This window comes from Siniperca chuatsi, linkage group LG13 (assembly GCF_020085105.1).
Source record: "Siniperca chuatsi isolate FFG_IHB_CAS linkage group LG13, ASM2008510v1, whole genome shotgun sequence".
Lineage (NCBI taxonomy): Eukaryota > Metazoa > Chordata > Actinopteri > Centrarchiformes > Sinipercidae > Siniperca > Siniperca chuatsi.
The window spans coordinates 16,534,226-16,548,651 of record NC_058054.1 but is presented as its reverse complement, the minus strand read 5'-3'; the positions used below and the strand labels follow the sequence as shown (position 1 = coordinate 16,548,651).

Here is a 14,426-nt window from a genome sequence, read left to right as displayed (position 1 = left end):
CATGGAGTTGCCTACAAATTCAGCACAGCATGTGGACACAGCACAGTTCCCTATAGAACATTTCCTGCTTTGTGTATTTGTGTCTTTATGTAGAATATATCAAGAATGACTCATCAAACCTTTACTTTGCCATTATAGAGGATGTGTAGTTACAAACATCCATTAAACTTAAAAATGCATGAGACCTGCAGTTCAATAAATAGATTAAAATGCTTGGCAAGATCATATTCCTCTTGCTGTGCAAAACAGCAATTTCTAGACCTTCCTTCCGATGCAGTGTACTTCCTATTTAACTGTAACTGTTAGATATGTTCCTGAATAAATATTACACTCAGGAAGGTCCAAGCTATGCTGAAGCTTTTGCACTTTAACGCAATAAACCTAGAATCTTTTGATGAAGTTTTTCTTTATAAAGAACTGTAATGTGTTTGTTGGCATGTGAGTTGCTGCCATTTTGAAAAGTCTATATGTGAAACACCAGAGGGCAGCACCTTCTCTCAAATTAGAGGTATCACGAGCACATGGGTATTACTTGTCTGCTGTCCACTCTGCTTTTCTGCTCTGCGTGTGTCAGCAGTGTGTGGTAAATGTGTGCTCCATAAAGACCATAAAGGTACAGTTGCAGTTATACTTCACTTTTTAATTTTTCCGACGTGATTTAAAAGAAGAAACCCATTCTACAACTTTACTAAACGCACAAAACTGCTTTCTGATGATGTACCTTACATTTCTGGGTCTATTATGTAATTCTTTTGTTTGTGGACGCAAAATATGCTATGACGAAAGGGGATATTGAGATAGTTCAGATAGTTCAGCAACAACAATGTTTAATTTTGTTGGAGGTCTCTCAGAATCAGAGAGAAAAGGCTTCTTTCTAGATTCAATACTGTAACAATCATAACACCAGCAACGGCAACAGGAGGAAGATACAGTCATTTCTCTGCTGACAGTAGCCTCGATAGACCAGAATGCAATGCTGCCACAACAAATGTTATGCTTTGAGCAGAGGTTACAGAACATGTTCCTTTGCTATACTGTCACTGGTGTCATGGAAATCGTTACTGCTCTCTCCACTCAAATAAATATTCAACAATTTCAGGCTCATCTCTGGTGCTTGTCTAATGGCATATTGTGAAGCGCACTGCCCAAAAGCACAAACTGTGCTAGAACTAGACAAGGCAGATTAAGTGAGAGTGGGTTCATGAAAAAGTAAATAACTTAATTACAAAGCACCTCAAGTCTATCTGTTCTCAGCAGTTTCTGGGCTGCAGCTGCGGCACTGGGCACTTGGCTGACGGTGTGGCTGGAGGCCATGAGGACAGGGGTGCTGGGCATGATCTCTTGGGGCATCAGGCCTGGTGACACAGGGCTCAGGTAGGGATTAAAGGCCGCGGCTGCAGCTGCTGCACTGGCGTTGGTGGCCAAGCCTGGCGTCATTGAGAACATGGGCTGGAAGAGAGCAAAATAAAAGCAGAGGAATGAAATGGATAAAATGTACACACAAACCACAAACTGTGGATTGGGAAAAGAGAGGGACTGATGGAAAGACAAATCAAAAGACTGAAAGAGCCACACAGAAGGTGAAGAAGTTGCATATGTGTGAGCTTTTACTTGCATGTGGTCTCACCATGTGCAGTAGCTGTGGTATGTTCATACGTGTGTGTCCCCTCACCATAGGTGGTAGCTGCGTGCCAGGCATCATGGCATTGGCGAGCTGCATCTGCTGGGCCAGCATGGCCATGTTCTTCTGCTGGATCAGGTTGTTCCTGCCATTGATCTCAAGCTGGGTCTTTAGGTGGGGAGGAGGGTGCAGGTACTTGCAGTTCTCCCTGGAACAACGGCCCTGAAAGAGGTGCAGAGAAGTGACAAAATGGAACAACAGAGTCAGAATGACATATATGCTGTAGGCTAGACTACATTCACATTGGAAATATGGTATCCATACAATTTATGGACAAGTATATGTTAAAACAACCTGAGTAAAGTTATTGTGGGAGTATCTTGAACAGAGAACTTCAATGGCTGATGATGTTTGTGAGTTGGTGAAGTTTACTTTAATTTTAGCAGGTTTTTACTGTTTTAAGCCATGACAGTGGCATGGCTCTGTGGACGTTAATGTTGGTCTGTCGGTTGATCCAACACTTTGGTCCAGACTGAAATTACTTTTCATCTAGTATCATCTTCTGGACAGAATTTAAATTTGTCCAATATTTTCGTAATAATTTTCGTTTATGACCAAATACCTGAAAAACTAATGACATTCCCATCAGCCTCAGCTGTACTTTATGTTTAGTGCTAATTAGCAAATGTTAGCATGCTAACATGCTAAACTAAGATGGTGAACATGGTAAACATACTTGCTAAACATCCTTTGTCATTGTGAGCATGTTGCCGTGCTGACGTTAGCATTTAGCTCAAAGCAACTTTGTGCCTAAGTACAGAGCTGCTAGCTACAGTGTCCCGTTGGAATATGGCAGAAAACAAGTAGATTTGTTTTTTGTTACATGCAACATTATAATATCAAAAATGGTTCTGGAAGAGAGGGATTATACGCCCAGTGAAAGCATGCTACCTTGTAGCTAACTCAATGTCAGACACTCAAATTCACATTAGGTCTGGGATGAGTGTAGCACTAATTGTTAACAACTCGCTATTTCTGTCAATCCCAGCAGGGCAATGTGTACGTGTGTGCTAGCCCCAGGAAGTCATGACTGACACTGTGGTGCTGCTTTCCAGACGTCCAGCTTAGCTACATGTCTAACTAACACTATAAATACTGTCCACTCATATGATCCCTATATATTGCATCAGCAGTCATCCGGAGGTCACACTTCAAAGTCTTCGAATAATTATCTAAGACAGGGATCCCTTTTTGCTGCCTGCTCTGTATCCAATTATACATTCAGTCTGGAAAGGAGGAGTCTAGGAAGAAGTCTGACACACACACGCACATTCTCATGCAAGCAAGAATGCATACACATTAACGCATTCACGTTGGGGTCATGTTCGTGTAACAGGTGGCAGATACAAGTCACGCATATATAGGACTAACGCACAAACAATATGTCCACAGTTTAGGAAAGATGTGTATTTACTTTCAGCCCTGTGGCACAGCTGAGCTGACTGTGGCAGCTTGTGCTTTCCCTCGTTGACAGAGCTGTCCCCACTGGGATTCATCTTTATACTAAGTCATGACTTCATTCCCCTTTCCCATCTCCTTCACTCTTACTGACACTGGAGGACCAGACAGGTGCGAGGGAAAGGGGGGAGGTAAGTAGCAGAGAGGGGGACACTAAAATGGCATAGGGGGCCTTTTTAAGATATTTAGTTTTGTCCACTTGTCTGAAGTTTGCTATCTCAAGTTATTATTGGATCTCCTTTTTACATTCTTTCAGACTGTGTTGTACAAGGAAGGTGACAGCAATACAGAAAGCATGGAGCGGGATTACAGCCATGTCTCCTCTATTCTGTGTCCCTGTTACCTTTCCTACTGCCTCAATAACAGAAGGAAGAACATGGACGAAGAGTTTGTCAGTGGTCTGTTTCCATATAAAATCTTGGGTGAAGAGCTAACTGATGTAAAATATTGCTATATTATATATTTATATCAGGATATCTTTATGTCTTACTTTTAAATCCTAGTGGAGATCTATATTCTAGTTGAGATTTTTAAGTTTTCAAAGATATCTGGGCTGTAATATTGTAGATGAAAATGTGCATAAAGTAAAGACAAAAGCACACACAAACACATAAAGGTACAGCCATAAAAATGGCATACCTGGATGTCACTGTGTGTGTGTGATACACGTTCAGTGAATCGAACATACAAGAAGATAAGGAATATGTTGAGGTGAAGGTCTCCTGTTAATGTACAAGAATGAATAGGTTGTACACTAACCATGTGAACATAAACTGAGCTGGCATTCAGAAGAAATTCTGACACTGTCAACACTGAGAGGTGTGTGTGTGTGTGTGTGTGGGGGGGTCCATGTGTGTGAGACGACAGGAGCTGAAAGCAAGTTCTAATAGCACTCACCCAGAGAGTGACGATGGCATGCAGCAAGAGGGGGGTGAGAGTGTGTGGAGCGATAGTGTTTGTGTTAAGTGAGTTTGAGTGTGTGTGCAGAGGGGGTTGCATGCAAAGCCATGAAGGATCATGTTGCGTTCACCCCATATGACCCCATCTGTCGACCACTAGATTCACAACTGCAGCAGTGTGTATGTAGGTGTGTGTTAAGGTGGGAGGGTAACGTTTGAGAATGTGGCTTTGACTTTAGTTAACTACATTTGCCTTTCTGCCGAATCATGCAAAGAAAAAAAGGCATCAGCCAACCAACACCGGCAGCCATTTTAAATAAAAGATCAGGTCCCAGAAGAGGAAACGTCAGGCTGCATGAGTGGAAGGGAGGGAGAGAGAGCGAGTGACAGTGACTCTATAGCGAGAGCCGGGCTGCGTCAGGGAAATTTTAGAACTTGCAGAAGAAGTGATTAGTGTGGTTCATCACATGCAGGGAGGAGAGAGAGAGACAAACGGAGATGCAGACAGAGAGAAGGAGGAGGAAGACGTCGCCTCTCTCACATCATGTTTGTGGCCGTTACTGTGACATCAGTGGCCTTGAGGAGCAGCTAGAGACGGTGTCCACGGCAACAGAGCAGCCAGACACTCCTGCTCTAACAACACAGTGATTCCTGGAATCTTCCCGATCGCTGGCAGATACAGGAACTCAGCAAAGAAAATACTACAGATGCAACCGACCCTGAGTAGAGGGTATCCAATCACCACCCCTCTCTGTCTTGTGTCCTGGCCTTTTTTGTGTCTGTGCTGCTAATACAACCATCATGAAAAAGCTGATTCTCACATCATATGAATGATAGAGATATCATCTTTAACATTTCTTATCGGTGGCCAGCTCTTTTGTCTCCACTGAGGGATTCAAAACTGGAGCAGATAATTACATTATCTCATTATACCAACACAATTTAAGGTAGGTAAGGTAATTATGCAAATAAAAAAAATTGGATGTGCTATGGAGATCCATAGAAGGCTTCAAATCACATTTTTCATGGCACAGTGAGAAAATACCTGATGAGAATGTGATTAGTGAATAAACTGATTTGTCACTGCTCTGTGCGTATGCCAGAAATTCTGAAAACGACAAAGGGAACAGCTTCAGAATGATTCATCCACATCATTAGTTGATTCTACAGTGTCAGTGCAGGTTGATGAGCAGAGAGTAGCTACAAGCTGCTGCCTTAAGTTATTACAACAAGCATATTATGACAATACATCCTGACCATGTTGTTTTATCAAGGGCCACAAATACAAAATGCCAAAATTGAAAGACATCATAATATTAAATTAATAATAATATTTCTAAGAAATTGTTTGTTGATACATACAACTGACTATTAATATGTACAAACTGCAAAATGACTAAAGAAGTAACTGATAGCTGGTTAAAACTACATTACAATACTGATTACTGAATAAATAAAGTAAATATCCAATTGTTTCATTTTGTAAAATATTTTATTTAGTATTTGCTTCTTATCATTACTTTAGATAACATAATTGTGAATGATCACAAAAATGTAGATAATATAATAACTTGATATATATTTTATTATTGGAATGTCTGACTGTTTTATTTTTATTTTATTTTAATTAGCTTCTACTTTGCACAATGGTACCTGCTATTAATATTACAATTCAGTTTAAGAAACAGTTTATGCAAGTCCAATAAAGGGTGGAGTTATTCTTATGCTTGTTAAACCACTTAATGATTAAACCATTAATGATGATGCTAAATTATTACCAAGCCCAGTTTCTTTTAAAATACAATAAGATATCGTGTCGCCAACTCCACAGCAAAGTGAGCCTTGTTTTTCTCCACACGCTCCTGCTGCACAACTGAGCTTCCCCTGCCTTCTTGTAAGTTCAGTCCAGACTGTATTTTGTATTAATAGTGTGGGTCTGTTTCTCCTGGTGAGATCAGACTTGCCACACTCCAGGCCAAACAGGGAACAATAATCCCACTGGCTACCGTGTGGTCTGATTGATGATAAGTTGTAATAACATGTCCCACCCTGATCGCTCTCTCCTCTCACTCTCTCTTTCTCACCCGTAGACACACACACCCTGCTTTTGTGACTGTGTGGGATTTAAGCAAACAATGAACCAATGTATAAAGAATGCTGGGTGGGGCCGCATCCCATACTTTTGAGGAGAAGAGATGAAGCATGCAGCAAAATGTATTAATGCGCATGTGTGTGCAAGAGAGGAAGAGTGAAACAGTGGAAAGGTGAAGAAAAACTGGCTTCTACTTAAGGGTTAGAGTAAAATATATCCAATAAACCAGTGGTTCCCAACCTTTTTGACTTGCAGCCCCTCAATACTGTTGGTTTATAAAGCGCTGAATGGTTTAGGGCCTCTGATTTGCTGCTATGTTATGAACCATCCAGACCTCTCAGGTCTGTTTACTGTCCACAAGGTCAAAGCAAATCATACAGAAGCAGCGTCCACTTTTTATGCACCACATATCTGGAAACTTGAGGTCTCACTCTCTTTACATTCAATTAAAATTGGGACTCATCTTCTATTTTATTTTACTCGTTTTAAGTCCTATTTGAATGTGCCTTTTTTATATCACCTGTTTTTGAAAAGAGCTATACAAATAAACATGCCTTGCCTAGAGCAGAAATGTGTTATTTTGCTTTCCTATCCTGTTAAATGTCTGAGATCTATCTTAAGACTCGTGGAAATCATTGCAACATATCATCAATCTAAATTTCCATTGGGTTTCTTTCTGTGGCAAAAACCTTTACTGACATTCTCAGGAATTAAAAACTTTCTGTTACACCAATTAATGTTGTTAAATTAAATTAACAAATTAACTACTGTATTTCTGTTTTATATTACTAATTTGAAGCATCACCTATCAATATATATACTGTATGTCATAATGTTTATTATATCTCTTTCATTTACTGTCCTTCTTATCTTTGATGCTGCAGTGTTGTGGTCTGATGTTATGGTGTGACGCTACACTGTTCTCTGCCCTGCGTTCCAGTGACTTCTGTCTAAACATACACAGAGATGAAAGCCCTTTCTCCTCACACACACTGTGAATGAAGCTTTGTTTTGCTGGAGAGCAGCAGAGGCTCAAAGGGCCAGGCCCAGTGGTTGGTCTCTTTGTCTACTGTGCTCTCAAATATGGCATGAAGTATAAAACATATCAACTCAGTCAATATACTGACTATGTGGAGAGCATCTTACACGGCATGCAAAGTGGAGTTTCCTGAAAGTCACTGAAGTAGCATGCAAATTGCTGGCAACATAGCAGACCAAAACTAAGAATATTCAGACGGTGTGGTCTTACCTTTGGTACATTTGCAAGCATTAAGCTACCAAAAAAGCAATCAGCAATTCACAATCAATAGTACCCTTTTACAGTAAAGTACAATTGATTTTCTTTTTGTTTTTAGCCACTTAATTTGGCATTAAATTAGCAGTAATGTTTTTGAAGAGGGTGAAGAAGACATTAGAGATCGACGCAGTCTTATGTGATGCAGGGTTGTTTCTCACTGTGGCTTGCATTTCTATATCAGACCATGAACACACACGCATACCTTTGTGATTATGTCTCTATCTCCCTGCTGGGACTCAATGTACACAGTGATCCATGCTGCACAGCTTAGTGGCTAGGGAGTTGATGTTACCAGCAGAGCTTATGGAGATATTGAGGAGGGAGGGAGTGTTAATCTATGATAATACACAATATGTTACAATATGCCACCGGTGACACATTACCACCCTCACCAAACAACAGAGAAAAGGATTACAGGTTGGAATAGAGCTACAACACAGACCACACAGAGAGCACGATAAGGCTAGCCAGATAAAAACAAGTTTGTGTGGATGGAAAATTTGTGAATTTAAAGAAATACTGTGCAAATTGTAGATGACAGTAGTCTCAGTTGATGCTCAAACATAAACACACATATGCATTAGACACAGTAGCAGCCACACAAACCTAACTATTTATATAGACACAAACAGGCCCACACACACACACACACACACACACACACACCCACACACACACACGCAGCAATGAGTTATTCACACTTGAGAGGGTGTTGGTTCTCAGAAATGCCTCAGGTCAGATGTCACATACACAGGAGCACTGGTTCCAAACTTAGAACCTCTCTGGTTTTTCTCTCTTGCTATCTCTCTCTATCTCTTTTCACACAAACACACTTTCATGTGACTTTATTTACAGCAAATTTTCTCCACAGTCTCTGTTAGGTTCAGTGCTGCTTCTTCTCCTGTAACGGCTAACAAGGTTAGTTCCGTACTTTTCATTATCAGTAATAAAAGAGCAATCACACAGGTATCGATTTGAGCAGCAGCACTTTATGAAAGCCATCCAGTACTCGCAGTGTGAGTACGTGAGGCGTTCATTTAATCATCTCCGAGCTCCACTTTCCAGTGGGAGAGAGAAAGAAGAGTCACTGCGCAGAAATCACAAGGTCCAAGCGGCAGCGAGGCGTCAATAACGACGCTGTTGTTTCTGAAATGACTGAGATGTGCTTTTTTGTCAGTGTCTGTAGGCCTCACAGGCTGAGGATCAAAGCCATTTATCTTAATCAGCCATTTCAAAACTCGAAAGTTGAGTAATCTAGTGATACGTGATACTAATGGTTAGACTTTGCTTCTAGTACCTTAGTTCTTTTTTTAAATAGATATTTCTCACTAAAGAACATCTACATAAATAGCAAATGTACTTTTATGATTCCCCACCACATAGATGGATATGCAGTATATTAATGGTGTACTTATTAAAATCATTACAGACACATGCTTTAAGGTGAGGATTAGACTACCATAACAGTCCTGAACAGCAGTAAAAATCACATGAACTTTGTCACAGACAGATAAGAAAAAAAGGGAAAGTTATCATATGAGGCAGAAGTGACAAAGGCACCCAGAAAGAAAAATCCTTTGACTAAGATAAAAAAAAAACATTCTGTATGCCTTCCCCATCTTTCTGTCTTTCCATCTCTTTTATGCAGACTACATCCTTGTTACTACCTCTTCAGAGTGGCAGCTTTGCGATGCATCTTAAAACTTCAAAAGCTGAAAAAAGGTTTAGAGGTATGTCACCACTCCTTTTTCTCTTTTATAAACCTATTCTTTGATCCCAACTGTCTATTCTCCCTTTCTAACCCTCACCACTACCACCATCTGCACAGGGTTCATTTCCTTCTCCATTTTGTGACACCTGGATTGTAGAAAAACACAGGAAAGGTCTCTTCCATTTATGGCCAGGTAATAACCACCGGGCATATAATTAATTTGGTCTGCAGCACTAACAGATTTCATCTGCCATGTATAATGCTAATCTGATCTCACAGACTGTAATCCTATCCACAGCTCGAATCCCACTGTCAACTGGCCTAATCCTGTTTCTGCGTGCGATTATCGCCTTCAGACTTGGCACTAGCACAAGCAGGATGTTTTCACCCTCTTTCTTTCTCTCTTATTGCAGTTTAAGAAGTGATTTTGCCTCACATTTATTTTTCAAACTACTTCTCTCTTGAAAAGTAAGAAAAAAAAACTGACAGTCGAGCTGGATGATACAATTTGTTTCCGAGGCTATTTATTTTCTATTCTATAAGAGCTATTTTAAGTTTCTTAACAACATAAATTTACTCTTTTTGCAGTTTTCAATAAATAAATAGTCTAAATCCCATATAACTGAACTGAGAGTAGCTACAGTAACCAATTACATCTAACCAGATATTCAACCAACAAATGAACCAAATTAGCAATTCCAGGCCAGAAGTCCAGACTTTTTCACTGGCAATAGTGTAAAAAATCCAGAAAAAACATTTAACAAGTAAACTGGCATGACGAAAGAAATATCATGTACAGATGCAGTAAAAGAAAGACTTATCGCTACTGAGATAAATTAAATGAAGTAATGCTAATGCAAAATCTTCTAGTACTCATGATATATAAAGCAATATATTATGTTCCTGATGCCAGTATGAGTAATAGACAATGTAGAGGGTGCAGTGCAATATAATGCAGTGTAAACAGAGACCCCAGCAGTCTGTGCATGTCACACAAAACTAATAAGAGCTAACACTAATTGGACCTCAGGTCAAAAAACAAGGACACATGATGGATCCTGACTAGTCAAAATGGAGACATCATTGACTAGTTTCACTTCTCGGAGTTTTAGCTTAATGTCACATAACAGGGCTTTATAAAATGGATAAGTTTTGCCATTTTAAGGTTAGGGTTCATGGAGTTTCGTGATACAGTTTTTCTCCGTCCTACAAAGAGCATTGAGAGGAATCAGGAACACTGAATCAGAGAAGAGGAGAAAGTAATTAAGACCAATGCCTTGGGTATGACAGGCCCAGACACTGTGATTCTGAGAAGGAATGTACTTTTAAAAAAAAACAGGATAGACACAGAAAAAGCAATTGAATGAGAGAAAAACAGATGGACAACCATCAACTATGCTCTACCTTGTTGCCTCACATTCTCATGCCTTTCATAACCGCCACGAGCAGCCATCTCACTGTGTAGCTTCTCTTTCACATTTTGGCATCAACATAGAGATAAGGTGCAGGGTAAACTTGACTGATGGACCTAACAGCTGGCGAGAGGGAGGGGCAGCGTGAAAAGATGTTGAGAGAGTTGAGTCTAAGTGAGTAGCTGTGCCCTCAAGCTTCTCTCTCACCTGTCTAATGGGAGGATAATGGCTGACTTACTGAATATGTGAATGTTCGCAAGTAAGAAAAAGCCAACAAGAAAGAGAGATAACCAAAAGTTAGAGACAAAGCTGAATATAGGTATAGTAATTAGGAAAAGCCAGATCAGTTATAAGGATGAAGGTATGTTGAGATTAAAACTATTTCACCCCTTATCATGCACTTTTCCCCTTTTATTTCCCCTTAAGTACCTTTAAAGTTATACTCCCTTAGAATTACATGAAATCAAACCCCATTTTTGATACTATTTATGGTCGACACTTTTTCTGCAATAGCAACTAAACGCTTTCACATTCAGTAATGATCTCTCTATATAGTAGTTTTTATTAGTAATGGCAGAGTCCGCCATTCTTGTGCTGGATTGAGATTGCCTACCTAAGCACAAGGGATTCACAGGAAAACAATGCATGCATGTAATCCAGGAATTCAGGGATGTGTTTGTCACCACAGTAATCGCTGACCACAAACAAGACAAGGGTCACTTTCGACATTTTTCTTCTTCTGTTAAAACAACGTCATTTTGTTTGGCTGCACTGTAAACCATTACATCATCATCTATATTACTGACAAAGTAGCTGCTCAACAAGTGTTTGCTGTAGTATTAAACTGCGCTTGCTGTTATTATGGTAACCGTGGGTGTCGCCAAATCAACCAGGAATGAAATTGTAAAAGGTTGGAAAAATCGTCTTATCCCACATTGACAGTATCATATAGATTCTGTGGTGGCTTGTTCTAGCTCTTTATTAAAGCTGAGTAAAATATTCAAACCCAAGACCCAAGATGTTTTTTAAGGCAGTGCCATGTCACCAAATGGAAATACATGTATTGTAGATGTAAATGGCTGCATTTATGTATAACCATCATTGTACACTCATTTTTCCTGAATTCAGCTTGATGTATTTAGTATTTTCGAAAACTTTGTTGTTGTTGTTGTTTTGGTTTGAACAATGTTTGGCTGCATAGGGGTTAAAAGTGCTGAAGACAGAAATGTTTTATATGGTTTGTGTGAAACTTAAATTAATAAAAATAAAGCATGATAAGGGCTGATTCCTTTCTACAGTATGTGTGGATATACAGTAAATATCTTTACTATAATTGTGTAAAAGTTCAAATAAATGTTAATATTTGCTCTGATGTAGTTTCCTGTCTTTAATAGCTGCTTGGAAATCTACACATTTTAACAAATAAACACCTGGACATAAATCTACTAATGCAAACCAAGTGACATCACCAATACCTGTGATTGTATGAGTTTTACATTATGTAACGATGCAGTCTTGGCTTTGATCTGTCATGATTTGTTCATTGCTGAAGCAAACAAACCCTCAGGCTATGTGAGGTTTTATGGTATGTCTGTATGTTAAATAGAGAGAGAGAGAGAGAGAGAGAGAGAGAGAGAGAGAGAGAGGCTAGAGAAGTAATCATTGTATCAGTGGTGTTATAAAGGGTCCCAGTGTGATGGAGGGATAGGGACGGCTGACACTGAGAAGAAAAGACAGGCTGTTGTCACTGATCTTCCGTCACATAAGCTCACAGAGAAGACGCACAGCCGCACTGATCTGACAAGGATGCACACACCATGGAATGAGCAGACCAAAGAATGTCTCTGTGTATGTGTCAGTAAGTGTGTGTAGGCCTGGATTAGACTGCTCCAGCCACAAATCTCTCTAGCATGAAAGTGAGAAAGACGCAAGAATAAACACCATCAACACCAGGAGACACAGACATAAAAGATCCCACTTGCTAAAATAAAAGCCCCTGTAATGTGACTCAGCTCTTATCTAGTGAAACCTTTTTAATCAGCTACAGAGAAGACTGAGCACAGCCAAACAGATGACACTGTGATATTAACAGCTCTCTTCTAGTAAAAGTTTAATCTTATGGATGACTGAATCCTTGCCGTGTTAATTTAAAGGAGAGAAATTTTCATTGTGGATGCACCCACAGATATTCCAATAAAAGTCCAATTAAGATGGAGATCCCATGTGTCGACGGAAAGGGGGGGAAACCTATATGGATCCAGGAAACAGTCTCTGTCTGAATTATAGCATCGCTGTTGTAGGCTGACTGGATTAGCACAGTGCTACTAAAAACAAACCTTTCTGATCACAGCTGTGATAAAACCATCCTGAAAATGCATTTGTCTTGGTCAGATTCTGACCATTAGAACACTGAGCACAGGTGTCCTATTTCCTTTTCTTCTCAGTGTCTTCTTTGGGCTCGTAATTTTTGGGCGAGAAGCCAGTGAAGCCAGCAATGTGAGGATCACACGTCCATGAGTGGCTTTGGATTCCACACGCCCATCTGCGGCCATGCAGATAAACAGTGCATTTGTATTGTCTCTGAATGGGACACAGATCTATTTAGCCAACATCCAAGGAAGAAGTTTGATCGGTTTATGTCAAATACTGCAGACAGTTTAACACATCAGATCATTCCCTCTAAGGTTTATTCACACTTGTGTTTAATATTTGTTGCAGCATCCAGAAAAAAAAACATTTTTTACATTAAAGACAAAGCATTTTGGAACAGCATGGGGATTTTAGAAACAAGCTTTAAACTAGAATTAAAATAAAACTATGCTAAGCTAAATTAAAAAAACTAAATGAAAACTAAATTGTGCTCTGGTTTTTAATAGTTCATCACTGGCCACAGAAATGACAACTGTTGCGCGTGGCCATGTGCAGTGTGTCTTTTAATGTACTGTGCAGTGTGTGACAGCAGGCAGCATGTCAAATACACATTAGCCTTCTGAACTCATAGCCATATGCATACACACAGAGAGAGCATGACGTGATGATTATACTGCCCAGAGATTGGCTGGATAATTTGTTTGAAATCGTAAAAAACACTGTCGACTAGCAACGCAGCTAATATTTACCCCACATGTCTGTCTGGCCAACCACCTCTCAGTGTATGTGTGTGTGTGTGTGTGTGTGTGTGTGTGTGTGTGTTTAACCTGACTGTTCTGTCTAACCACTGAATATAAACATGCTGTCAAAATATGGTCAGCAAAATGAGAAGAAAGACTGATAGAGACACACACAAGCGAGAGAGAGATAGAGACAGAGAGAGATAAATAAGAGGTATTTACCCGCCCTCTGCTCTGCAGGAATGTAATCTTGGCTTAGAACAGTGTGGTAACACAAAGAAACCCGCTGTAACAGCACTACTAATACAGATATAACACACACATGCACGCACACACACTTGGTCTCTTTTTCTCAGAACTCAGACATGATGACAGTGGGTGTGTCAGGCTGGCAGGTAGACAGAGGACAAGGTCTATGCTGTGTGCAAGTGAGTGTGTGTATTCAAACTGTCCATGGTAGACGGTTAACGCTCCTTTTTTTATGACATGGAAGTGCAGTGTTGGGGGTAAACAAGGACCTGCTGCTGGGTTCACACAAGGTCACACTTGATGTCACTCCAGCCATAAAACTCATGCAACACAGGTTTCTGTTTGTGAGTATATATATATGTGTGTGTGTGTGTGTATATATATATATACACATATGTGTGTGTGTGTGGGGGGGGTTATCAGGGTGTAATGTGAACCATCCTGTCTAGGGATGGGTGTGGCCTGAAGTAAATGAGGCACAAACCAAACTGAGCAGGAAAACAAGTAGAAGGAGCTA

General features: G+C 40.0%; 1 protein-coding gene across 36 annotated transcripts in view; it reads right to left on the bottom strand.

Moving 5' to 3' along the window:
- Positions 1-14,426, bottom strand: part of mbnl1 (muscleblind-like splicing regulator 1) — a 43,217-nt gene that overhangs the window by 9,578 nt on the left and 19,213 nt on the right. For 21 of the 36 annotated variants that reach the window (XM_044219484.1, XM_044219453.1, XM_044219451.1 and 18 more), the window contains 2 exons: positions 1,628-1,843; positions 1,234-1,449 (listed from right to left, as the gene is read on the bottom strand). In XM_044219484.1, the coding sequence (XP_044075419.1) occupies positions 1,234-1,449; positions 1,628-1,741 (330 nt within the window). In that variant the 5' untranslated portion in view covers positions 1,742-1,843. Of the gene's footprint in view, positions 1-1,233; positions 1,450-1,627; positions 1,844-4,036; positions 5,388-14,426 lie in introns of those variants that run through there. The other 15 variants (XM_044219458.1, XM_044219468.1, XM_044219471.1 and 12 more) reach the window with 2 other exon arrangements.